This window comes from Rana temporaria, chromosome 11 (assembly GCF_905171775.1).
Source record: "Rana temporaria chromosome 11, aRanTem1.1, whole genome shotgun sequence".
Lineage (NCBI taxonomy): Eukaryota > Metazoa > Chordata > Amphibia > Anura > Ranidae > Rana > Rana temporaria.
The window spans coordinates 158,465,971-158,491,255 of NC_053499.1; the positions used below are offsets into that span (position 1 = coordinate 158,465,971).

Consider the following 25,285-nt stretch of genomic DNA (forward strand, 5'->3'; position numbering starts at 1 on the left):
GCACCGTAGACATCGATGCCCGATTTTCTTCAACTATCTCCTTAACCATGTAGGTTAAAGAGATATTGCAAACACCTACAGGTAAGCCTTAATGTAGGATTACTTGTAGGTGAAAGTAGTATCAGAGCAGAGGGTTTACAACCACTTTAAGCTCGTGCATTGTCGGTTCACTTACCTTTTCCTTCCATTTCCCTTCTAAATGTTTATTTTCTTTGTCTGAATTTCTCACTTCCTGTTCCTCTTCAGTAAGCTTGCCCCCATCCTCCGAGCCGTTCTGGCTGGGGGTTAGTCAGTGTGCTCGCCCCCTCCCTTGGGACTATATCCCTGCAGATTTGAGACGTTCTGGCCGGGGGTTAGTCAGCGTGCTCGCCCCCTCCCTTGGGACTACATCCCTGCGGGGAGACGCTGTGTTCTGGCTGGGGGGTTAGTCAGCGTTCTCGCCCCCTCCCTTGGGACTTCATCCCCACAGATCGGAGCCGTTCTGGCTGGGGGTTAGTCAGCGTGCTCGCCCCCTCCCTTGGGACTACATCCCTGCAGGGAGACGCTGTGTTCTGGCGGGGGGTTAGTCAGCGCGTTCGCCCCCTCCCTTGGCACTACATCCCTGCGGATCCGAGCCGTTCTGGCTGGGGGTTAGTCAGCGTGCTCGCCCCCTCCCTTGGGATTACATCCCTGTGGGGAGACGCTGTGTTCTGGCTGGGGGTTAGTCAGCGTGCTCGCCCCTTCCCTTGGAACTACATCCCTGCGGATCTGAGCTGTTCTGGCTGGGGGTTAGTCAGCGTGCTTGCCCCCTCCCTTGGGACTACATCCCTACGGATTCTAAACCGTTCTGGCTGGGGGTTAGTCAGTGCGTTCGCCCCCTCCCTTGGGATTACATCCCTGCGGATTCTAAACCGTTCTGGCTGGGGGTTAGTCAGCGTGCTCGCCCCCCTTCCTTGGGACTACATCACTGCGGATCCGAGCCGTTCTGGCTGGGGGTTAGTCAGCGTGCTCGCCCCCCTCCCCCTTGGGATTACATCCCTGCGGATTCTAAACCTTTCTGGCTGGGGGTTAGTCAGCATGCTCGCCCCCTCCCTTGGGACTACATCAATGCGGGGAGACGCTGTGAACGTCTCTTTGGAGGCCAGATATAGCGACTGCAGGCTACAAGTGCACTTGGAAGTGCAGTCGCTGTAAATCTGAGGGGAAGATCTGAAATGAGGGGAAGCTCTGCTGATTTTATCCTCCAATCACGTACAAGCTAAAATGCCGTTTTTTTATTTTCCTTGCCTGTCCCCCTCAGATCTGCAGCAACTTGTAGTGCAAATGGCTTTTCATTTAGTAAATAAACCCCTTTAACTGAAGTGAGAAGCTGATTGGCTACTTTGCAGATTTTTCTGTGTGCTCCAGTTTTAGTAAATCCCCCCCTCCCCCTAATGCTCCGTTTCCTGATAAGTACTCACACGGCTGATGCTGCGTTCCCTGCTGGTAGGTCTGCAGGCGTTTGGTGCGGGGCCAATACCTGGCGCTGGGAACAAAATAAAATAGAGACATTCAGATAAGTGATGCCAACAGGACGAGGACAAATAATAAACAGCTCATCATACAGGCAGGGCCATTTTAGAAGCATCATGGGCCCCTGGGCAAAGTAATGCTCTGGGGCCCCCTATCAGCCTGTCCCAATTTAAACACTTGCTTTCAAGATATAAAGTATAAATCGTTGCTTAAATAAAACATACAGTATATTGGTTAGTACTTTCATCAAAATCGATATAAAAAAAAACAAACACATGCCATAAATCAAAGACTAATCAATACCAAGATTACAGTACAGGGGAGGCAGAAGGGCGCTATACAGGAAAAGTCAGGAGGGCACAATACTGGGATCAAGAGGGCACAATACTGGGATCAGGGGGGCACAATACTGGGATCAGGGGGGCACAATACTGGGATCAGGGGGGCACAATACTGGGATCAGGGGGGCACAATACTGGGATCAGGGGGGGCACAATACTGGGATCAGGGGGGGCACAATACTGGGATCAGGGGGGGCACAATACTGGGATCAGGGGGGGCACAATACTGGGATCAGGGGGGGCACAATACTGGGATCAGGGGGGGCGCAATACTGGGATCAGGGGGGGCGCAATACTGGGATCAGGGGGGGCGCAATACTGGGATCAGGGGGGGCGCAATACTGGGATCAGGGGGGGCACAATACTGGGATCAGGGGGGGCACAATACTGGGATCAGGGGGGGGGGCACAATACTGGGATCAGGGGGGCACAATACTGGGATCAGGGGGGGGCACAATACTGGGATCAGGGGGGCACAATACTGGGATCAGGGGGGGGCACAATACTGGGATCAGGGGGGGGCACATTACTGGGATCAGGGGGGGGCACATTACTGGGATCAGGGGGGGGCACATTACTGGGATCAGGGGGGGGCACAATACTGGGATCAGGGGGGGGGCACAATACTGGGATCAGGGGGGCACAATACTGGGATCAGGGGGGCACAATACTGGGATCAGGGGGGCACAATACTGGGATCAGGGGGGCACAATACTGGGATCAGGGGGGCACAATACTGGGATCAGGGGGGGGCACAATACTGGGATCAGGGGGGGGCACAATACTGGGATCAGGGGGGGCACAATACTGGGATCAGGGGGGGCACAATACTGGGATCAGGGGGGGCACAATACTGGGATCAGGGGGGGCACAATACTGGGATCAGGGGGGGCACAATACTGGGATCAGGGGGGCACAATACTATTAGTATTTTGCCCAGTGCCAACTATTTGTGCTCATCAGTGCCACCTATTTGTGCCCATCAGTGCCACTATCCGTGCCGCCTATCAGTGCTGCATATTAGTTCCTCTTCATCAGTGCCACCCCATTAGTGCCCTTCAGTGCCAGTGAGCTTTGTGTATTTCTTCCAGATCTGTGCAGTAATCCCGTGTGAGACTTCCTGTAATAAAGACCGCCCACTAAAGACCGAGGGTCTGGGGGTGACACCATGTGTTACCCCAGGTGACATCAACCATAGGTGTGCGCAGTCTATTGCATTAGGGTGTGCACCCCAAAGCTCAAACACACACGAATGCCACCCGCTGCCACATGGAGGAGGCTCTGAGGGTGGGAGACAGTTGATTGGGGGCATATTATGCTACACTCTGAATAAGAGTGAAGTGTGTTCCTATGGTTGAACCTAACCTTTAATATAATGGGGGCATTTACACTGGCACCCCAAACCACCCACCTGGTGCCACTCCTGGATAATGTTAACGTACATGGGGCGATTAGGGTGTGCCCTGGCACACCCAGCACACCCTGTGCGCACACCTATGACACCAACCCTAGTGACGCCACGGCTAGACAGGTAGATTGGAACAGCTGATTGCACTGGAAAGCCAATTTTTCCATTATTGAAGGGGAACATGAGAACTTTCCGATGTCATTAACTTGCAGGTCACCCGCCACCCACTGACCTTGGATTCATGATGCCTCCCGATGCCCAGGCTGCTCATCCTGTGGAGCCGTTCTTTATACAAGCTGTGAACGTTGGTGGAAGCTGCCCAGCTTCTGTTCTGAGCTCTGGCTGCCTCTGGTCACTGTCTTTCCATCACCTGAAAAAGCAACAGCCGTGAATATTGTATGTATAGAAAGCAATGTGTGGCGTGTGCATCTTCCACAGGTGGGGAAATATTCCAGACCCGTCCTACGCGCTGAGCCGCTGTCACAATTTGACATGCTTGCTGGAGTTCCCGGGGGCAGGGATCCAAACGCACAGCGCCTGCTTTCACACCCATGCATCTGCTCTATGAAAAAATGTTGCCATGCCCAGCGGCAGTGGGTTAAGCAGCAATTATGTGGCGCATCTGTGGCGGGTTTCTGCGAATGCGCACAAATGCTGACAGTTTTAGGTGGATGGGAAATATACTGACCAGCAGCATTTTCTGTGCATGGGTGGAAAAGTGCGGATTAGTAACCCCCCCCCCCACACCTCCTGAGATCACTGCGACGTAGCAATCCCATAGGCTCCCAAGTGCCCGGAGGAGACCAATCACACAACTGCAGAGTCTCTTCTGTAATAAATGCCGACTTGACAAAAATAGATTTTTTTTTTTTACTTTGGTATCACTTTACGTCTGTGTGTGTGCAGATGGGAGGGGCGGCGGGTGAGGAAACGTGTTTTGCCCAGCGAAGCGGAGAAATGTAAATAGGATTTGAATGGCATGAATAAAAGATGAGCGGTATGAACTCTGCCGTGATCCATCCAGTGCGTTCCACCCGTCCCATTATCACCGTCACTGGACTGACTGGTCTGGGGGGAGGGGGGAATGTATTAATACTAACATGTGAAATAAAAAAGGAATTCACATACCGAACATTACTATTACCGTACCCAACACTGCGACCGTACCCAACACTACCATTACCATACCCAACACTGCGACCGTACCCAACACTACCATTACCATACCCAACACTTCCAACCGTACCCAACACTGCCATTACCATACCCAACACTGCGACCGTACCCAACACTACCATTACCATACCCAACACTGTGACCGTACCCAACACTGCCATACCCAACACTGCGACCGTACCCAACACTACCATTACCATACCCAACACTTCCAACCGTACCCAACACTGCCATTACCATACCCAACACTGCGACCGTACCCAACACTGCCATTACCATACCCAACACTGCGACCGTACCCAACACTGCCATACCCAACACTGCGACCGTACCCAACACTACCATACCCAACACTGTGACCGTACCCAACACTACCATACCCAACACTACCATACCCAACACTGTGACCGTACCCAACACTACCATACCCAACACTGCCATCGTACCCAACACTGCCATTACCATACCCAACACTGCGACCGTACCCAACACTGCCATTACCATACCCAACACTGCGACCGTACCCAACACTACCATTACCATACCCAACACTTCCAACCGTACCCAACACTGCCATTACCATACCCAACACTGCGACCGTACCCAACACTACCATTACCATACCCAACACTGTGACCGTACCCAACACTGCCATACCCAACACTGCGACCGTACCCAACACTACCATTACCATACCCAACACTTCCAACCGTACCCAACACTGCCATTACCATACCCAACACTGCGACCGTACCCAACACTGCCATTACCATACCCAACACTGCGACCGTACCCAACACTGCCATACCCAACACTGCGACCGTACCCAACACTGCCATACCCAACACTGCCATTACCGTACCCAACACTGCCATACCCAACACTGCCATTACCATACCCAACACTGCGACCGTACCCAACACTACCATACCCAACACTGCCATTACCGTACCCAACACTACCATTACCATACCCAACACTGCCATACCCAACACTGCCATTACCATACCCAACACTGCGACCGTACCCAACACTGCCATACCCAACACTGCCATTACCGTACCCAACACTGCCATACCCAACACTGCCATTACCATACCCAACACTGCGACCGTACCCAACACTACCATACCCAACACTGCCATTACCGTACCCAACACTGCCATTACCATACCCAACGCTGCCATTACCATACCCAACACTGCCATACCCAACACTACCATTACCGTACCCAACACTACCATTACCGTACCCAACACTACCGTACCCAACACTACCATTACCGTACCCAACACTGCCATTACCATACCCAATACTGCCACCATATCCAACACTGCCGTACCCAACACTGCCATTACCGTAACCAAAACACTGCCATTACCGTAACCAAAACACTGCCATTACCGTGCCCAACACTACCGTGCCCAACACTGCTGTACCCAACACTGCCGTACCCAACACTGCCGTACCCAACACTGCCATTACCCAACACTGCCATTACCGTACCCAACACTCCCATTACCATACCCAACCCTCTATTACCATACACCCAACACTGCTATTACCATACCCAACGCTGCCATTACCGTACCCAACGCTGCCATTACCGTACCCAACGCTGCCATTACCGTACCCAACGCTGCCATTACCGTACCCAACGCTGCCATTACCATACCCAACACTGCCATTACCGTACCAAATACTACCATGCCCAACACTGCCATAACCGTACCCAACATTGCCATTACCGTACCCAACACTGCCATTGCCATAATGAATAGCACCATTATCTTACCATTCTGTGAAAGCCAACAGCAGTTGGTAAGCGGCAGAGGCATTCCTCACCCAGCAGCTGCATGTATACACCCCCCTTGTGGATGAGGAATGTCTCAGCTGCCTATGACTGCTTCTGGTGGGATAGGTCAGACGGGTTCAGATTGGTGTCCCCACACACCTGAGTTAATGCCTCGTAGGACAGGAGTCCCCAAACCTTTTTTTAGTTTTAAATGTGCCACATGGAACCGCAGAGTGTTGTAGCTCCATGCAGTTTAGTGCGCAGTGGAAAAAAGACGCACCGCGCTCCACTCCAAATAAGATCTAGGAGCTTCTATGGGGCATTCGTTGCGTGTAAGGGCGGCCAATTACAGCGAATGGGCTGGTCCTACGCACAACAAACCCAAACGCTCCAAAAAGAGAACCCGCTAGGCTCGATCGCGGTAAGAACGGAATACGTAACGTATATTGTACGGCGCACAGAGGGGTCTTTCAGCCACATGGAGGGTGCATGCCGCACACAATGGGGGGTCATTTACCAAAACTGAAGCAGACAGAATCTGGAGCAGTTGTCTGCGGCGACCAATCAGCTTTTCGCTTCAGTTTTTATAGTTAAGCTTTAAAAATGAAAGCTGGAAGCTGATTGGTTGCCATGCCCAACTTCCCCCTCAGTTACTGACATTTGCAAAACTAAAAATACATCTATATAAAACACAAATCTGTAGACATAGACACACCATTGCAGGTCTCACCATGGTCCGCATCTCTCAGCTCCTCGCTTCTCTCATCTCCCTCAGCGCAGCCTAACCCAATGAACAAGCCGCCTCGCCAACCACAGCGAACGTCCCGCCCACTCCCGTGGCTGCAGGAACCAATCACCGCGCGCCCCTTCCATCCGCCTTCCGATGGTTGGGCAGGTTTCCAGTCGCCTAGGAAACGGCTTCCGCCTTGTTTCCGGCCATTGGGTACAGGGCTGACCAATGGAGAGGGAGTGTGGCTGAGCGGCAGGGGACTTATCCAATCAGGCGGCAGCCAGGGGGGGAAAGGTTGGTAGAGAGGAAGAGAAAGCGTTGCCTTGTTACCATGGAGACGGGGAACAGCTTGGTGGCTGGGAGGACGGTTGGAGGGGGTGTGGCAGAGAACAATAAACAATTCAGCAACAACGGTCATTATTCCAGGTTATAATGGAATGTCCAGAGTCCTCCACAGCTGGGCAATGTGCTGACCGACAATCTAGAGCTGACCACACACTGTACAATCTGATTGTACAATCACACACTATACAATCTGATTGTACAATCACACACTATACAATCTGATTGTACCATCCCCTCGCTTCACACTGAGGCGGCCTCAAAGTCACCTGACTCTGAAGACTCCCCGCACAGCGTGACTTCAGCGCAGCTTACAAACGATAATCAGAGCCTATCAGTGCAGCCTTAACAGTCAGTGCCCACCAGTACCTCATCATCAGTGCAGTGCAGCCCCAACAGTGCCCATCAGTGATGCCAATCTGCCCATCAGTGCAGCCTCAACAGTGCCCACCAGAGCTGCCTGTCAGTAGGATGGCCACATTTCCAAACTGCCATTCAGGGACACACCCCCTCTGTCACCATCCCCAAAAAAAGATGAGGGGGGGGGGGAGTTCGGGGGGTAATGTAGTCTCGGGGTTGATGGGTTATATGTCAGGTGAATGTGCCACTTGCCACCAGATTCAGTGCCACTTGCCACCCGTAGCCTTCCACCAGATGCAGTGCCACTTGCCACCTGTAGCCTTCCACCAGATGCAGTGCCATTTGCCACCCGTAGCCTTCCACCAGATGCAGTGCCACTTGCCACCCGTAGCCTTCCACCAGATGCAGTGCCACTTGCCACCCGTAGCCTTCCACCAGATGCAGTGCCACTTGCCACCCATAGCCTACCACCAGATGCAGTGCCACTTGCCACCCGTAGCCTTCCACCAGATGCAGTGCCACTTGCCACCCGTAGCCTTCCACCAGATGCAGTGCCACTTGCCACCCGTAGCCTTCCACCAGATGCAGTGCCACTTGCCACCCGTAGCCTACCACCAGATGCAGTGCCACTTGCCACCCGTAGCCTGCCACCAGATGCAGTGCCACTTGCCACCCATAGCCTACCACCAGATGCAGTGCCACTTGCCACCCGTAGCCTTCCACCAGATGCAGTGCCACTTGCCACCCGTAGCCTTCCACCAGATGCAGTGCCACTTGCCACCCGTAGCCTTCCACCAGATGCAGTGCCACTTGCCACCCATAGCCTACCACCAGATGCAGTGCCACTTGCCACCCGTAGCCTTCCACCAGATGCAGTGCCACTTGCCACCTGTAGCCTTCCACCAGATGCAGTGCCATTTGCCACCCGTAGCCTTCCACCAGATGCAGTGCCACTTGCCACCCGTAGCCTTCCACCAGATGCAGTGCCACTTGCCACCCGTAGCCTTCCACCAGATGCAGTGCCACTTGCCACCCATAGCCTACCACCAGATGCAGTGCCACTTGCCACCCGTAGCCTTCCACCAGATGCAGTGCCACTTGCCACCCGTAGCCTTCCACCAGATGCAGTGCCACTTGCCACCCGTAGCCTACCACCAGATGCAGTGCCACTTGCCACCCGTAGCCTGCCACCAGATGCAGTGCCACTTGCCACCCATAGCCTACCACCAGATGCAGTGCCACTTGCCACCCGTAGCCTTCCACCAGATGCAGTGCCACTTGCCACCCGTAGCCTTCCACCAGATGCAGTGCCACTTGCCACCCGTAGCCTTCCACCAGATGCAGTGCCACTTGCCACCCGTAGCCTACCACCAGATGCAGTGCCACTTTCCACCCGTAGCCTGCCACCAGATGCAGTGCCACTTTCCACCCGTAGCCTGCCACCAGATGCAGTGCCACTTTCCACCCGTAGCCTGCCACCAGATGCAGTGCCACTTGCCACCCGTAGCCTGCCACCAGATGCAGTGCTGCTGTCACTCCCTCTGCATGAGCCACGTGAAGGAAAGAAGTGGCGTCACTATCTGGAGAGTGAAGATCACACCAGTACCTGCTGCTTGCCGTTAGGGGTGACGGAGAAGGAGGAGGTGCCGAGGTGGGAGGGGACAGCAGTGCTGCACTAGGCGCGGGTCTCGCTCCCAGCCTCACTGTCTGAGAGTGAATTGTCACTGGTTGCAAGGTGCCAGGCAACCAATTCCAGAAATGTAGTTACTAGTTAGTAGGGGGTGGCTGTGTCCTCTATTTCATTCCGGGACACTGTATTGTCCCGGAATGAAGGTGCCCGGGACCCGGGACAGACATGTCAATTGCGGGACAGTCCCGGGAAATCCGGGACACGTGGGCACCCTACCTGTCAGTGCCCATTAGTGATGCCTATCAGTGCCGCATATCAGTGCAGCCTCATCAGTGCCCATCAAAAACGTGTCATACTTACCCTGCTCCTGGCTCCTCCCCTTGCCAAGTGCCCCCCCCCTGCAGGATGCAGCAAAAGTGGAGAAATAACAGATCCACCGCAAGAGTAGGATGCTGCAGAAGTGGAGGAATCCATGAGAGGTCCACTGCAGGAGCAGGATGCAGCAACATTGGAATGAAAGACTTGCTAAAGTAGAACTAAAGGAGGGATATAACCCCTGTGAGATAATTTTTTTCCCATCTGTTTCCTATCGGGGGAGATTCCAGTTCACTTCCTGTCCTATAGTCAAACAGGAAGTGAGAGGAAATTCCTTTGGGGCCTCCCAGGCAGGGCTGGACTGGGACGAAAATTTGGCCCTGGACTTCATCCAGACTGGCCCACTTTGACAGGTCTCTCCTATGGCGGCCGGACAACTCCCCAAGCCCCCTCTCCCCCTTCACTAGCCGTTTTACTTTATTAGAGTAGAATGGTTGGCACTGGTTCTCTTATAGGCAGTACCAGTGGGGAAGCTAGACATTATTTCACCCGGGGCAAAGAATCAGTTCGGTGCCCCCCCCTTATGGGACAAGATTAGGCAGAAGTGAGAAACTCCCAGGCCATAGCTGTTGAGTCAGCTGTCTGTCTCCTCCCCCATGCTCCTCTGTTGTCCCCCCAGCTTCTTTGTTCCCCCCAGGTGAGCACTGCGGGAAGGGAGAGGAGGTGAGCGCTGCGGGAAGGGAGAGACAGAGGAGAGGCAGAGGGGGCAGCGGTCCGCTGTCACTGAAGCAGGCCCACTGAGCCATCGGCCCACCGGGAAACTCCCTGTAGTCCCAATGGCCAGTCCATCCCTGCTCCCAGGTCACCAAAACTAGTGTGCCTGTTGGACGATTTCCCCTCTATTACTTTTCTGGGGACAACCCAAAAGTTGCGATTTTCTTTTAGTTTTACTTTCACTTTTAATGAGAATGGTAAGACAGCGGGGGGGGGGGGGGGGGGGGGGGTTGTTCGCCGAAGTGGGTGCCAAATGTGACACTGGAGGGGGGACCTCCGCTTTAAAGGGGTTGTAAAGGTAAATGTTTTTTCACCTTAATGCATCCTATGCATTAAGGTGAAAAACATCCGACGGTACCGCCCCCCCCCCCCCCCGAACCCCCGTTTTACTTACCTGACCCCTCGAAAGTCCCACGCGCGTCCACGTGATCCTATTTGGTTCCCAGCCTGGCCGTTGATTGGCTAGGCTGGACGGATTGATGGCAGCGCAGCCATTGGCTGGCGCTTCTGTCAATCACAGCGGATGACGCGGCGCGCCGAGTGATACAGTCGGCGGCTATGCCCGCCGCTGTATCACGGGAGCGCGCTCGCAAAAGCTCCATGCTCGCTCGCATGAAGGTGGAAAGCTTTTGCAAGGAGGAGCCGAGACAGCCGCCGAGGGACCCCAGAAGACAGGATTCGGGGCCACTCTGTGCACAACGAGCTGCACAGTGGAGGTAAGTATCGCAGGTTTGTTATTTAAAAAAAAAAAAAAGTTTGCCTTTAGTGTTCCTTTAACTAATATATTTTTTGTATAATTCTCCTTTAAGGGGCGTGGCAGGGGGGTGTGTCCTCCTATGCCTACATGCATTAGCTAATAATAGGTGTCCTTCGTTCCCATCTCAAAAAAATTAGAAGGGAGGTGTGCAATACTGACGTCACTAACTGTCATTACAGAGACACCTTCCAAATCTCGCGAGAACACCAATCCCCAATCACAAGGGTGAGTGTCTGGTCATCACATGCCAGGAAATGCGGATGAATTCTAATTGATGGGAAGATTCGTCATTGGAATTTCTCAGCCACAATTTCCCTTTCTAGTTCTTCCTCATAAATTAGCGAATCTCAGTCTATTAAACACAGGATTACTTTGGGGGAAAAAATCGATGCTTTCCCACATCAATCATGGCGGCCTCTCTCACTGATATCAGGTCATGTGACCCCGGCACAGCCACAGGAAGTGAAGATGCTGAGAGCCCATGTGAAGGTAATAATGGTGTGTTCTGTGCTGTGCAGCAGACAGGATTATATTGCAGGATGTAGATTTCCCTGCAGATCTGACTTTCATTTATTCTGGTGTTTGTTGTTTTATGCAAGATATTCCCCCCCAGTGATAGATGTACTGACTTCAGGGGAACTACAAGTCCCAGCATGCCATTGAGGCCCCCCCCAGTGATAGATGTACTGACTCCAGGGGAACTACAAGTCCCAGCATGCCATTGAGGCCCCCCCCAGTGATAGATCTACTGACTTCAGGGGAACTACAAGTCCCAGCATGCCATTGAGGCCCCCCCCAGTGATAGAGCTACTGACTTCAGGGGAACTACAAGTCCCAGCATGCCATTGAGGCCCCCCCAGTGATAGATCTACTGACTTCAGGGGAACTACAAGTCCCAGCATGCCATTGAGGCCCCCCCCAGTGATAGAGCTACTGACTTCAGGGGAACTACAAGTCCCAGCATGCCATTGAGGCCCCCCCAGTGATAGAGCTACTGACTTCAGGGGAACTACAAGTCCCAGCATGCCATTGAGGCCCCCCCCAGTGATAGATCTACTGACTCCAGGGGAACTACAAGTCCCAGCATGCCATTGAGGCCCCCCCCAGTGATAGATGTACTGACTCCAGGGGAACTACAAGTCCCAGCATGCCATTGAGGCCCCCCCCCAGTGATAGATCTACTGACTTCAGGGGAACTACAAGTCCCAGCATGCTATTGAGGCCGTCAGTTCTGATGACATTCGCACTTGGATGGCGCTCGGCCTGTTCTGATTCGCATTCTCATCCATCGTTGTTCTAGAAAAAGGAGATTGTTCAGCCGCCCTCGGGGCTAAAGCTGGGAGGGCGTCGTGTTTTCAGTTCCCACAATCTGCATGGAGTATGATCTTTGGTATCTGTGGGGGGTTCCTTCCAAAAAATCATACTGGTAGATTATTGGAATTTGACTATAATGAGGTCTATTATGGGTCATCGCTAAGGATGAGCTCCGGTGTGTTCGCATAGAACACGTGCGGAGCCCGCCAGGGAGTCGGCACCCGCGCTGCGCTAATCACAGTCAGGCAGACATTTCCCGATCTCTGCAGCCGAGCATCGGGACAATGTCTGCCTGGCTGTGATTAGCGCAGCGCGGGTGCCGACTTCCTGGCGGGCTCTGCACATGTTCTATGCGAACACGCCGGAGCTCATCCTTAGGGTTGTACCGATACCGAGCATTGGCACAGGTATTGTACCTGTGCCAATGCTCCAATGCTTAACCCCTCGCTTACTGGGCACACAGACCCCCTTCCTGCCCAGGTGAAATTTCAGCTTTCGGTACTGTCACGCTTTAACTGACAATTGCGCGGTCGTGTGACGTGGCTCCCAAACAAAATTGACGTCCTTTTTTTCCCCACAAATGGAAGTTTCTTTTGGTGGTATTTGATTACCTCTGTGGTTTTTATTTTTATGCGCTATAAACAAAAATAGAGCGACAATTTTGAAAAAAATGGGCTGGATTCACGTAGCTCGGCGCATCTTTATACCGGCATAGCGCATCTCATATGCGATACGCCGACGTAACTCAGTGAGGCAAGAACAGTATTCACAAAGCACTCGCTCCCAACGTTGCGCCGGCGTAACGTAAATTGGCCGGCGTAAGCCCGCCTAATTCAAAGTAGGAAGGAAGTGGGCGTGATCTATTTAAATGAACCGTGACCCGCATTGCAGAGGGCCACACACACACATAAAGACTGCCAGAGGCCACCCGGAGTGCAGCAACCCATAGAAATGAATGGGGGTCCCGGCATAAGTGCACAGAATAAAGAGGACAGGTACGACTTTTGGATCAGGGCTGAGGGTAAGTAGAAGCCCAATCTGCCTGGGTGGGGGAGGGGCTTCAATAAAGAGAAATTTCGGTGAAGTTATCCTTTAGGCCCCATTCACACTTGTGCCACTTGTCACTGCAAAGTTAGCATGACGGGTCGTACCCCATGATTTCCAATGAGTACCGTTCATATCTGTGCGACTTTAAAAAGTAGTCCCTGCGCTACTTTGTTTCCGTCTTTGATGCGACTTGAGGTCCATAGACCTCAAGATTACACAGACGTTGCTTCAAGTCGCACAAGTGTGAACGGCGCCTTTAATGTTTGTCCGTGTCGTTTTGCTCCCATGTATTTTTTTTGTTTTTTTAGCGCCGGTTGAAGGATGTGGCGATCGTACTCTGCGGGGGAGGGCTCCTGTTTTCCTCTTTCCTTACCGTCAAAGGCGACGAGCGTTTCTACTCTGAACATTTAATGCCAGCGTTGCAGAAGATCGTCTCCCCGGAGCGGGCGCACACTCTGTCTGTACGCTTTGCAGCGCTGGGGCTGCTCCCGAGATGCACACAACCCGAGTCACAACGCCTGGTATGTACGGTCTTAGTAATGTTGTGTGTGTGGTAATATGAAGAGTAAGGATGAGCTCCAGCACGTTGGCATAGAACACATGCAGAGCCCGCCAGAAAGTGTGCACGGTGCTGCGCTAATCACAGCCAGGGAGACATTTCCTGATCTCTGCAGCCAAGCATCGGGACAATGTCTCCCTGGCTGTGATTAGCGCAGCACCGTGCACACTTCCTGGCGGGCTCTGCACGTGTTCTATGCGAACGCACTGGAGCTCATCCTTAATGAAGAGCCTTTCCTACCCACAATGTTAAAGGGAAAGCAGCAACTTCACTTCAAGTAGAAGTCCAGCCTGAGCTCGTTTGGTTGGGCTTCTTTTACGGGTCACAAGAGAGCAATTCGTTTTGCACTCCTGTGACCCGTTTTCAGCCTGAAGTCCACTCTCTGCTGACGTCACTGGAATCATCCCGACAAAGTCTGGATCTGCCAGGTGTCGGTCTCAGCCTCTCTGTGTGCCGCTGAGAGCCTGAGACGGGGATGCTCCCCGCCCCCTCCACAGCTCAGCGCTCCAGTGAGCGTGGGGGGGGAGCAGTGTGGAGAGCTGCTGATTGACAGTCATCAGCTCTCTGCTCGGGAGCTGAGAGAACTGAGCAATTGGCGATATTCGATTGCTCGGTTCTCAATGCGGAGGCGGTGTATTGTCACATTCTGCTGCCTATCGTAGAATGCTGCGGAAGTCACGTGGCGGCCAACTGCGCATGCGCTCCAAATGCAAGTGCGATGCGTTGCAATGGATTTGCGACAGTACACACCAGTGAAACCTCGATCGCATCCAGGCTCTTTCCTTAACATCCCTGTGGATTGGAGGATGTTAAAAAAAAGAGCCAGGAGGCCGAGCGAGCCGTCCGAGCGAAGCGTGGACGTGAGGCCGACTGGCCACTTTCCTCGACTTCCATGTCGCCCTGAATGCCGGGTTCGCTGGTGTGTACTGTTGTAAATCCATTGGAACGCATCGCACTTGCGTTTGGAACGCATCGCGCATGCGCAGTTGGCCGCCACGTGACTTCCGCAGCATTCTACGATAGGCAGCAGACTGTGACACTACACCGGCAAGGGGACAGACGCAGCATCCACTTCTCTTTTAACTCTGCAACATAGACTCCCTTTCATATGAATTTCTTGCGGCTCCATTCAACGCCTGAAAGAGAAGCGCAATACCCCGCACTTCTGCAGAGCATGTGACTCGCTACCATGTGACAGTGCTGGTGCTTAGTGATTGGCTGCTCAGACACCCACTGCTATCACCTAGGTGTGTGTGTGGGGTCCTCTGCTTTTCTGCGCTCCTAGTTGTGTTGTCACGCTTACGCAGGGCTTCTCCTTTTATTACCAACAGTTTTATAGAGCAGCAGGGGAGCGACAGGTATGTGCTTTGGAGCCCTTTCACCCTGGGGCGTTGGCGGTAAAGCGCCGCTATTTTTAACCCCTCCGCTAGCGACCGAAAAAGGGTTAAGTGGCTGGCAAAGCGCCGCTGCAGCCAGGGCCGTCTTAATAGCATCATGGGCCCCTGGGCAAAGTAATGCTCTGGGGCCCCTACAATGGAGACAGTGCAGGTAAAAAGACATCAAGTAGGTAGGAGGTAGGGGATATCTGGGGTGTAGAGGGGTCAGAGTGCTGAGGGGAAATCTGGGATGTAGAGGGGGCAGCTCGGGCTCAAGGACCAGCTTCTTTGGGGAAAATGCAGGGGCCCCTGGGCAGTGCCCAGGTGTGCCCTCTCATTAAGACAGCCCTGGCTGCAGCGGCCTTTTTTTTGCGGCACTGCCCATTGATTTCAATGGGCAGGGGCGCTTTAGGAGCGGTGTATACAGTCAGAGGAGAATGAAAACACTTTTTACAAGCTTTAACCAGACACTGATAGAAGTCACAAGACTGCTAATGAGAAAAGGTATTTAGCAGTTTATTTTTTGTAAAATATTTGGAAATTTTAATGTTCTGTGGGAGATCGGATATAGGGAACGCAGGCTCCGGGGTTTAGGTTTGCCCCCCCACATACTTGTATACATACAGTACCCCTTTCTCTTTTCTCTTACTGGAATTTTTTATTTCCCCAGGAGGTGAACGTTTTGGGTTGCAGGTTCCGGAGCCCGGTGGGATTGGCTGCGGGATTTGATAAACACGCGGAGGCCGTGGACGGGCTCTTCAAAGTCGGCTTTGGCTTTGTAGAGGTCGGAAGTGTTACACCAAATCCTCAGGATGGGAATCCAAAACCAAGAGTGTTTCGCCTGCCGCAAGACCGAGCGATTATTAACAGGTACGAGGTGTGACTGGTACCTGGTGTCACTGGGAGGAATAGTGTCCCATCATTGGTGTCACTGGGAGGAATAGTGTCCCATCATTGGTGTCACTGGGAGGAATAGTGTCCCATCATTGGTGTCAGTGGGAGGAATAGTGTCCCATCATTGGTGTCAGTGGGAGGAATAGTGTCCCATCATTGGTGTCAGTGGGAGGAATTGTGTCCCATCATTGGTGTCAGTGGGAGGAATAGTGTCCCATCATTGGTGTCAGTGGGAGGAATAGTGTCCCATCATTGGTGTCAGTGGGAGGAATAGTGTCCCATCATTGGTGTCAGTGGGAGGAATAGTGTCCCATCATTGGTGTCAGTGGGAGGAATAGTGTCCCATCATTGGTGTCAGTGGGAGGAATAGTGTCCCATCATTGGTGTCAGTGGGAGGAATAGTGTCCCATCATTGGTGTCAGTGGGAGGAATAGTGTCCCATCATTGGTGTCAGTGGGAGGAATAGTGTCCCATCATTGGTGTCAGTGGGAGGAATAGTGTCCCATCATTGGTGTCAGTGGGAGGAATAGTGTCCCATCATTGGTGTCAGTGGGAGGAATAGTGTCCCATCATTGGTGTCAGTGGGAGGAATAGTGTCCCATCATTGGTGTCAGTGGGAGGAATAGTGTCCCATCATTGGTGTCAGTGGGAGGAATAGTGTCCCATCATTGGTGTCAGTGGGAGGAATAGTGTCCCATCATTGGTGTCAGTGGGAGGAATAGTGTCCCATCATTGGTGTCAGTGGGAGGAATAGTGTCCCATCATTGGTGTCAGTGGGAGGAATAGTGTCCCATCATTGGTGTCTGTGGGAGGAATAGTGTCCCATCGTTGGTGTCTGTGGGAGGAATAGTGTCCCATCGTTGGTGTCTGTGGGAGGAATAGTGTCCCATCGTTGGTGTCTGTGGGAGGAATAGTGTCCCATCGTTGGTGTCTGTGGGAGGAATAGTGTCCCATCGTTGGTGTCTGTGGGAGGAATAGTGTCCCATCGTTGGTGTCTGTGGGAGGAATAGTGTCCCATCGTCGGTGTCAGTGGGAGGAATAGTGTCCCATCGTTGGTGTCAGTGGGAGGAATAGTGTCCCATCGTTGGTGTCAGTGGGAGGAATAGTGTCCCATCATTGGTGTCAGTGGGAGGAATAGTGTCCCATCATTGGTGTCAGTGGGAGGAATAGTGTCCCATCATTGGTGTCAGTGGGAGGAATAGTGTCCCATCATTGGTGTCAGTGGGAGGAATAGTGTCCCATCATTGGTGTCAGTGGGAGGAATAGTGTCCCATCATTGGTGTCAGTGGGAGGAATAGTGTCCCATCATTGGTGTCAGTGGGAGGAATAGTGCCCCAAGGGCCGGATAAAAGAAAGCAAAGGACCGCAGTTTGGAGACCACTGCTGTAATACATACCTTATCCTTGGCTATGTAGTACTCCAGTGTCCAGTGCTGTTCATCTTCCAGGTAGAGTGACACCCAGTGTCACTCGTTGAGAGCCCCACGGGGTATGAGTGATCCACCTGTCATCATGAAGCGTGGGCTCTAAGATCTCCTGGACTGCGTGGCACATTCATTACATTGGTGCAGCACACAGGACCACCCACCAAGAGAGAGGAGCTGGGACATCACTGGACCGATCAGGATATTGTAGGAAAAGGGGTACACAAAATAATAATGGATCCCCGGAGGCATGATGGATAAGCTTAAATTCTGCTTTAATTTTGAACCAATGTAATCTGTTGCAGCAAGAATTCAGAGGACACCTCCTAGGGTTAGCGGGAGTGCCACCCCCCCCCCCCCCCCCACCCATGTTGTGTAACTTCTACTTTCTTTTTTGATTCTTTTAGAAATATCCACTTTCAAACTTTAGAATTTGAATCAAATTGTTGGCTGTAAGAGATTTCTTAGTACTGACATTTTCTTCAAAGTGACAATGTTACCGGTATAAATAATAGTAATCAATGTATGTCATAATAATTGACTTGGCGTTTAAAAAAAAAAAATGAAAGAGCGATTTATTGGTGAAGAAGTGCGCAGCTTCATTCATTACACAGAATACAATGTATCTCTCTCTATATCCAAGGTACGGGTTCAACAGTCACGGCATAGAGGCCGTTCACCGGAGACTCCTCCGTAGGACAGAGAAGCAGAAGAAGCTGACATCTGGTGAGGAGACCTCGGCATTTGGACCTTTTTTTTTTTCTGCCTATAAGGAGATGAATGTACTTGCGCCCGGCGTATTAAAATACGCTGTTTACGTAAGGCGTACGACCGGCGTAACTTTACCCCTCATAAAACAGGTGTAAGTCATGTTAAGGTATGGACGTCGGAACAGCGTCGTATTTTACGTCGTTTGCGTAAGTCGTACGTGAATGGGGATGGGCGTAGGTTACGCTCACGTCGACTAAGCTTTGAGCCGGCGTCATTTACGGAGAAAATTCAACGTGATACTGAGCATGCGCCGTTTGTTAGGCGCTTCATTTACGTGGGGTCACGATTCATTTCCATACAACACGCCCCCTACCAGCCTACTTTGAATTACGCGGGCTTACGCCGGCCCATTTACGCTACGCGGCCGCAACTCCCCTACCAGCCTACTTTGAATTACGCTGGCTTACGCCGGCCCATTTACGCTACGCCGCCGCAACTCCCCTACCAGCCTACTTTGAATTACGCGGGCTTACGCCGGCCCATTTACGCGACACCGCCGCAACTCCCCTACCAGTCTACTTTGAATTACGCGGGCTTACGCCGGCCCATTTACGCTACGCCGCCGCCGCAACTCCCCTACCAGCCTACTTTGAATTACGCTGGCTTACGCCGGCCCATTTACGCTACGCCGCCGCAACTCCCCTACCAGCCTACTTTGAATTACGCTGGCTTACGCCGGCCCATTTACGCTACGCCGCCTCAACTTACGGAGCAAGTGCTTTGTGAATCCTGCACTTGCCTGTCTAAGTTGCGGCGTCTTTACTGTCAAAAAAAAAGTTGCGGCGGCATAGCGTAAATAGGATACGCTACGCCCAACTAAAGATACGCCATTGTATCTGAATCTGGCCCTATGTCGCAATGTAGAGGATAAGATTTCCTATCATCTGTGCCCAGTCTTGTCACAAAGAGTTAATCCAGCTCTGAGCAATCCTCTTTTATTGTTCAGTGAAATAAACGGACAAACAGGAGAAAACTTTTGTTTTCCCCCCCCCCCCTTGCTGTGAGTGACAGGTTATTTACATATCTCATGCACTAGCCTGAAACAGGCATTATTTTTTAAATTCCCACCCCCACTCCTTTTCTGAAGTCATGTGGTTACTTTTCTGGATGTTAGCAGAATTCAGTGTAAGGAATACACAGGAGAAAATGCATGTTGACAAGGGGAGTGTAGAGGAGGGCGGGGAGTCTACTGACATCACGACTCCACCCACCGAGCTCCAGACCACAGACCCACCCACAGAATCTGCAGTTTTTCAGGTCTCCGAGGGGAGACATTTGACAGGTGAGGATACATGAAAACTTGAAGTCACCAAGCAGTTCCTCTTTGAACTCACATGGTGCCTAGGCACGTTTCTGACCCGTGTCCTGATTCTTTTAGAGGGAATGCCGCTGGGAATAAATCTGGGAAAAAACAAGACGTCGGAAGATGCAGCCGCTGATTACACCAGAGGGGTGCGAGAACTGGGCCCTCTGGCTGATTACCTCGTTATCAACGTGTCCAGTCCCAACACACCCGGGCTCAGGGACCTGCAAGGCAGAGAGCAGCTGCACCACCTGCTGGCCAAGGTGTGTAAATGGTTTAGAGTTTTGCTTTGTAGCAGTTTGTGTCAATGCGAGTTTCAGTCCTTTTTATTTTTCCCATTAGGTGGTGAGTTCGCGGAACGCCCTTCCCCCCGACCACAGGCCGGCGTTACTGGTGAAGATCGCACCGGATCTTTCCCTGCGCGATAAGCAAGACATCGCCAGTGTGGTTACAGAGGTACAAAGCTCTTGTATCTATTAGTAGAAAGTTGTAAAAGTTATGTATGTATTTTTTTTTTTTAAGTGGTGGTAAACACAAAACCAAAAAATGTAACATGTTGCAGCTTAACCACTTAACGACCGCCGCACGACGATATACGTCGGCAGAATGGCACGGCTGGGCAGATCGACGTACCGGCACGTCGTGGGTCGCGGGCGGTCCGAAGCTCCGGGACTGCGAGACCCCCGGACTCGATCGCCGCTGGGGTCCCGCGATCGGTCCCTGGAACTGAAGAACGGGGAGAGCCGCGTGTAAACACGACTTCCCCGCGCTTCACTGTGGCGGCTGCATCGATTGTGTCATCCCCTTTATAAGGAGACACAATCGATGATGTCACACCTACAGCCACACCCCCCTACAATTGTAAACACACACTAGGTGAACCCTAACCCCTTCAGCGCCCCCTAGTGGTTAACTCCCAAACTGCAATTGTCATTTTCACAGTAATCCGTGCAATTTAAATGCATTTTTTGCTGTGAAAATGACAATGGTCCCAAAAATGTGTCAAAATTGTCCGATGTGTCCGCCATAATGTCGCAGTCACGAAAAAAATCGCTGATTGCCGCCATTAGTAGTAAAAAAAAAAAAATATTAATAAAAATGCAATAAAACTATCCCCTATTTTGTAAACGCTAGTTTTGCGCAAACCAATTGATAAACGCTTATTGCGATTTTTTTTTTTTTTACGTATCGGCCTAAACTGCGCAATTGTCAGTTAAAGCGACGCAGTGCCGAATCGCAAAAAGGGTCCAGGTCCTTAACCTGCATAATGGTCCTGGGCTTAAGTGGTTAAAGCGGAGTCCCAGTTTGTTGTTTTTATTTTTTTTTCATGATGGTCTCAAATAATTCTATACATAATAGATTTATTAACGAATTGCCGACCAGCCGTTATACGGCGGCAGGTTGGCTCCCCTACGCGAATCACCGTAGCTGTACAGCGTCCGCTTTAAGGGGTCAGTCGCCAGCTCTCTGCTCCTCCCCCGCACTCACTGGAGGGCCGGACTGTAGAGGGGAGCGGGAGCAGCTGGCTCGGTCTCCCAGTGGCACAGCTGAGTGGCTGATCCAGCTCCTGGGTGAATCCCGACTGTAAAGTCAGGATCCCGTCCCAGCCTGGACTGGCTGAGTGATGTCAGCCAACAGCGGGTCACCGGAGTGCAGAACGAACTTCAGTCCTGTGACCTACAGACGGAAAAAAGCTTTGACCGTACTTGTCGGCTTTTTTTTTTTTTTTAAACGGTGTCTCTCAACCTTCTAACTGCTACTTTGTCTGGACAGCTTGGTCTGTTAAAGGAAGTTGAGAGACTTAAAGTGGAGCTCCACCCAATAGGGGAATCTGTGCTTGCCTGACTTTTTTCTTCGTACAACCCGCTGCATGTATTCCCTGCTATACTGGCAGGATCACCAGGTGAATATAAAGGGAAAAAGCCTAAAAAAAAGACAAATGCAGCTACTACATCTAGAAATTGGTGAGCTACAATTTTTCCTAAAGGGTTATCATTGCTTTGACTTCTACATGGAAATGTTTCTGTCATCCTAAATTCGCTTTAAAGCTCATCTCTAGGCCGCTTTTGATTTTTCTTTCATTATCGCCTCCCTCAGCTCGGTATTGATGGTTTGATTGTCGCCAACACCACAGTCAGTCGCCCCAATACCCTCAAGGACCCCCAGAGTTGCGAGGTGGGCGGGCTGAGTGGGGTTCCACTACGCGATATGGCAACCGAGACCGTGAGAGAGATGTACGCTCTGACCTCAGGTGAGAATATGTTGGCCTTCATTTACCAACGTGTCTGAAAGGAGAACTGTCTGTGAGCTTTGCACAGCCTGTGAGTTTTTTTTTTTTTTTCCAAGCAAAAGGTTACAGGGGAAAATTGTCAAAGGGGGGGGGGGGGGGGGGGAGAGACTCCAACCCTGTCCAAGGCGCCCTCCAACCAACCCTCTCAACCCTGTCCAAGGCGCCCTCCAATCGACCCCTCATTCCTGTCCAGGGCACCCTCCAGCCGACCCCTCAACCCTGTCCTAGGCACCCTCCAACCAACCCTCTCAACCCTGTCCAAGGCGCCCTCCAACCGACCCCCTCAACCCTGTCCTAGGCACCCTCCAACCAACCCCCTCAACCCTGTCCAAGGCACACTTCAACCGACCCCCTCAACCCTGTCCTAGGCACCCTCCAACCGACCCCCTCAACCCTGTCCTAGGCACCCTCCAACCGACCCCCTCAACCCTGTCCAAGGCGCCCTCCAACCGACCCCCTCAACCCTGTCCAAGGCGCCCTCCAACCGACCCCCTCAACCCTGTCCAAGGCACCCTCCAACCGACCCCCTCAACCCTGTCCAAGGCACCCTCCAACCGACCCCCTCAACCCTGTCCAAGGCGCCCTCCAACCGACCCCCTCAACCCTGTCCAAGGCGCCCTCCAACCGACCCCCTCAACCCTGTCCAAGGCGCCCTCCAACCGACCCCCTCAACCCTGTCCAAGGCGCCCTCCAGCCGACCCCCTCAACCCTGTCCTAGGCGCCCTCCAGCCGACCCCCCCCAACCCTGTCCAGGGCGCCCTCCAGCCGACCCCCCCCAACCCTGTCCAGGGCGCCCTCCAGCCGACCCCCCCCAACCCTGTCCAGGGCGCCCTCCAGCCGACCCCCCCCCCAACCCTGTCCAGGGCGCCCTCCAGCCGACCCCCCCCCCCAACCCTGTCCAGGGCGCCCTCCAGCCGACCCCCCCCCCCAACCCTGTCCAGGGCGCCCTCCAGCCGACCCCCCCCCCAACCCTGTCCAGGGCGCCCTCCAGCCGACCCCCCAACCCTGTCCAGGGCGCCCTCCAGCCGACCCCCCAACCCTGTCCAGGGCGCCCTCCAGCCGACCCCCCAACCCTGTCCAGGGCGCCCTCCAGCCGACCCCCCCAACCCTGTCCAGGGCGCCCTCCAGCCGACCCCCCAACCCTGTCCAGGGCGCCCTCCAGCCGACCCCCCAACCCTGTCCAGGGCGCCCTCCAGCCGACCCCCCAACCCTGTCCAGGGCGCCCTCCAGCCGACCCCCCAACCCTGTCCAGGGCGCCCTCCAGCCGACCCCCCAACCCTGTCCAGGGCGCCCTCCAGCCGACCCCCCAAACCCTGTCCAGGGCGCCCTCCAGCCGACCCCCCAACCCTGTCCAGGGCGCCCTCCAGCCGACCCCCCAACCCTGTCCAGGGCGCCCTCCAGCCGACCCCCCAACCCTGTCCAGGGCGCCCTCTAGCCGACCCCTCAACCCCGTCCAAGGCACCCTCTAGCCGACCTCTCAACCCTGTCCTAGGCACCCTCCAGTCGACCCCTCAATCCTGTCCTAGGCACCCTCCAGTCGACCCCTCAATCCTGTCCAAGGCACCCTCCAGTCGACCCCTCAATCCTGTCCAGGGCACCCTCCAACCGACCCCCTCAACCCCGTCCAGGGCGCCCTCCAGCCGACCCCTCAACCCCGTCCTAGGCACCCTCCAGCTGACCCCTCAATCCTGTCCTAGGCACCCTCTAACCGACCTCTCAACCCTGTCCTAGGCACCCTCCAGTCGACCCCTCAATCCTGTCCAGGGCACCCTCCAGCTGACCCCTCAACCCTGTCCAGGGCACCCTCCAGCTGACCCCTCAACCCTGTCCTAGGCACCCTCCAGCCGACCCCTGAACCCTGTCCAGGGCTCCCTCCAGCCGTCCCCTCAACCCTGTACCCTGTCCTAGACAAATCTGTAGAGAACAGTGTTCAAACCTGTATTTAAAGATGCGTATAGGCATTGGATGGTGGTAGGGATTTGTTCTAACATAACTAAACGTAATCAATTAGCCAAACCAATAAACCAAAAATGTGTACTCAAGGAGTTGCCTGCCAACACTTTAAATATTGAGTTCACCACACTTGGTGCATTAAAATATCTTGTAGCAAAAAGTTTAGTGCAATAAATAATAAATACTCGCACTTCTCCTATACAAATGTGCAAACAAATCATACATTGACTTAAAAATAGCCAATATGATAAACCTCTAAAAAATATATATGAAATTCCAGATGTATCCAATCACCACCGTGGTCAATAGAATCCCAAGTGCCTTGTGTCTCCAACACCTGAGCCAACTGACCGCTCTCCTCGGTTCTGACCCCCCCGGCTCTGATCTCCTTTCTTTCTCAGGCAAGGTCCCCATTATTGGAGTCGGGGGTATCAGTTGTGGTTCGGACGCTCTTCAGAAGATCCGCGCGGGTGCTTCTCTCGTCCAGCTGTACACCGCCCTCACTTATCAAGGACCCCCCATTGTAGGAAAAGTGACACGGGAACTGGAGCAACTGCTTATGTAAGTTTCAGAAGTCCCATTCGGGGTACAATCGAGCAAATTCAGCCAACGTCTCCCTATCCCTATCCCTGATTCTTTGTGTTCCCTTCCACAGCGAGCAAGGATTTTCCAGCGTCTCGGAAGCGGTGGGCGCTGATCATAGGACGACAGTTCAGGATTCATCAGTGAAATCATAAGATTTAGGATACGTATGGCTGATCGATAGTTCAGAACTGTCATTTTTTTTAAAGAGAACCTGTCACTTTGTATACCGTATTTATCTTCCTATAGCGCACACCGGCGTATAGCGCGCACCCCTGATCTAGAAGGGAAATTCCTGGAAAAAAAATATGAATTACTTAGTTTTGGTGTCTTGCCCGGCATCCATCGTCGGCCTTGTCCAGTCCGGCGTCCGTCTGCGATCCTGGTGGTGTCCTCCCCGCTGTTTTTGAGCCGATCCCCACTTCCCGCGCTGTGTTTGAACGCCGCCGCCAACATATACCGAGCGCAGTACACTCGGGCACGCTTGGCTCCTCTTGCATAAAGGCTAGGAGGCGGCACAGGGCATGACCACGAGTGGAGCCGAGTCTACATGAGGGTATGGCGGCGTTCAAACACAGCACGGGTATCGTCATATATCGCGCACCCACGATTTTCCCCTGATTTTAAGGGGGGAAAAAGTACGTGGTATACGCC

At 53.0% G+C, this 25,285-nt stretch overlaps 2 protein-coding genes across 4 annotated transcripts in view; one reads left to right on the forward strand and one right to left on the reverse strand.

Annotated features, from left to right (window-relative positions):
* PMFBP1 (polyamine modulated factor 1 binding protein 1) overlaps nt 1–7,017 on the reverse strand; it is a 48,878-nt gene extending 41,861 nt beyond the window's left edge. For 2 of the 3 annotated variants that reach the window (XM_040329547.1, XM_040329545.1), the window contains exons 1-3: nt 6,942–7,017; nt 3,473–3,610; nt 1,440–1,504 (exon numbers count right to left, since the gene is read on the reverse strand). In XM_040329547.1, coding sequence (XP_040185481.1) covers nt 1,440–1,504; nt 3,473–3,511 — 104 coding nt within the window. In that variant the 5' untranslated portion in view covers nt 3,512–3,610; nt 6,942–7,017. Of the gene's footprint in view, nt 1–1,439; nt 1,505–3,472; nt 3,611–6,926 lie in introns of all 3 variants that reach the window. The other variant, XM_040329546.1, reaches the window with a different exon arrangement.
* Nucleotides 7,018–11,311: 4,294 nt separating this feature from the next.
* Nucleotides 11,312–24,893, forward strand: DHODH (dihydroorotate dehydrogenase (quinone)). The gene is made up of 9 exons (XM_040329548.1): nt 11,312–11,608; nt 13,789–14,001; nt 16,086–16,285; nt 18,376–18,458; nt 19,882–20,069; nt 20,149–20,262; nt 21,904–22,057; nt 24,451–24,610; nt 24,705–24,893. The coding sequence occupies exons 1-9, from the start codon at nt 11,588–11,590 to the stop codon at nt 24,784–24,786; spliced, it is 1,215 nt and encodes a 404-aa protein (XP_040185482.1). The 5' UTR covers nt 11,312–11,587; the 3' UTR covers nt 24,787–24,893.
* The last annotated feature ends 392 nt before the right edge of the window (nt 24,894–25,285 follow it).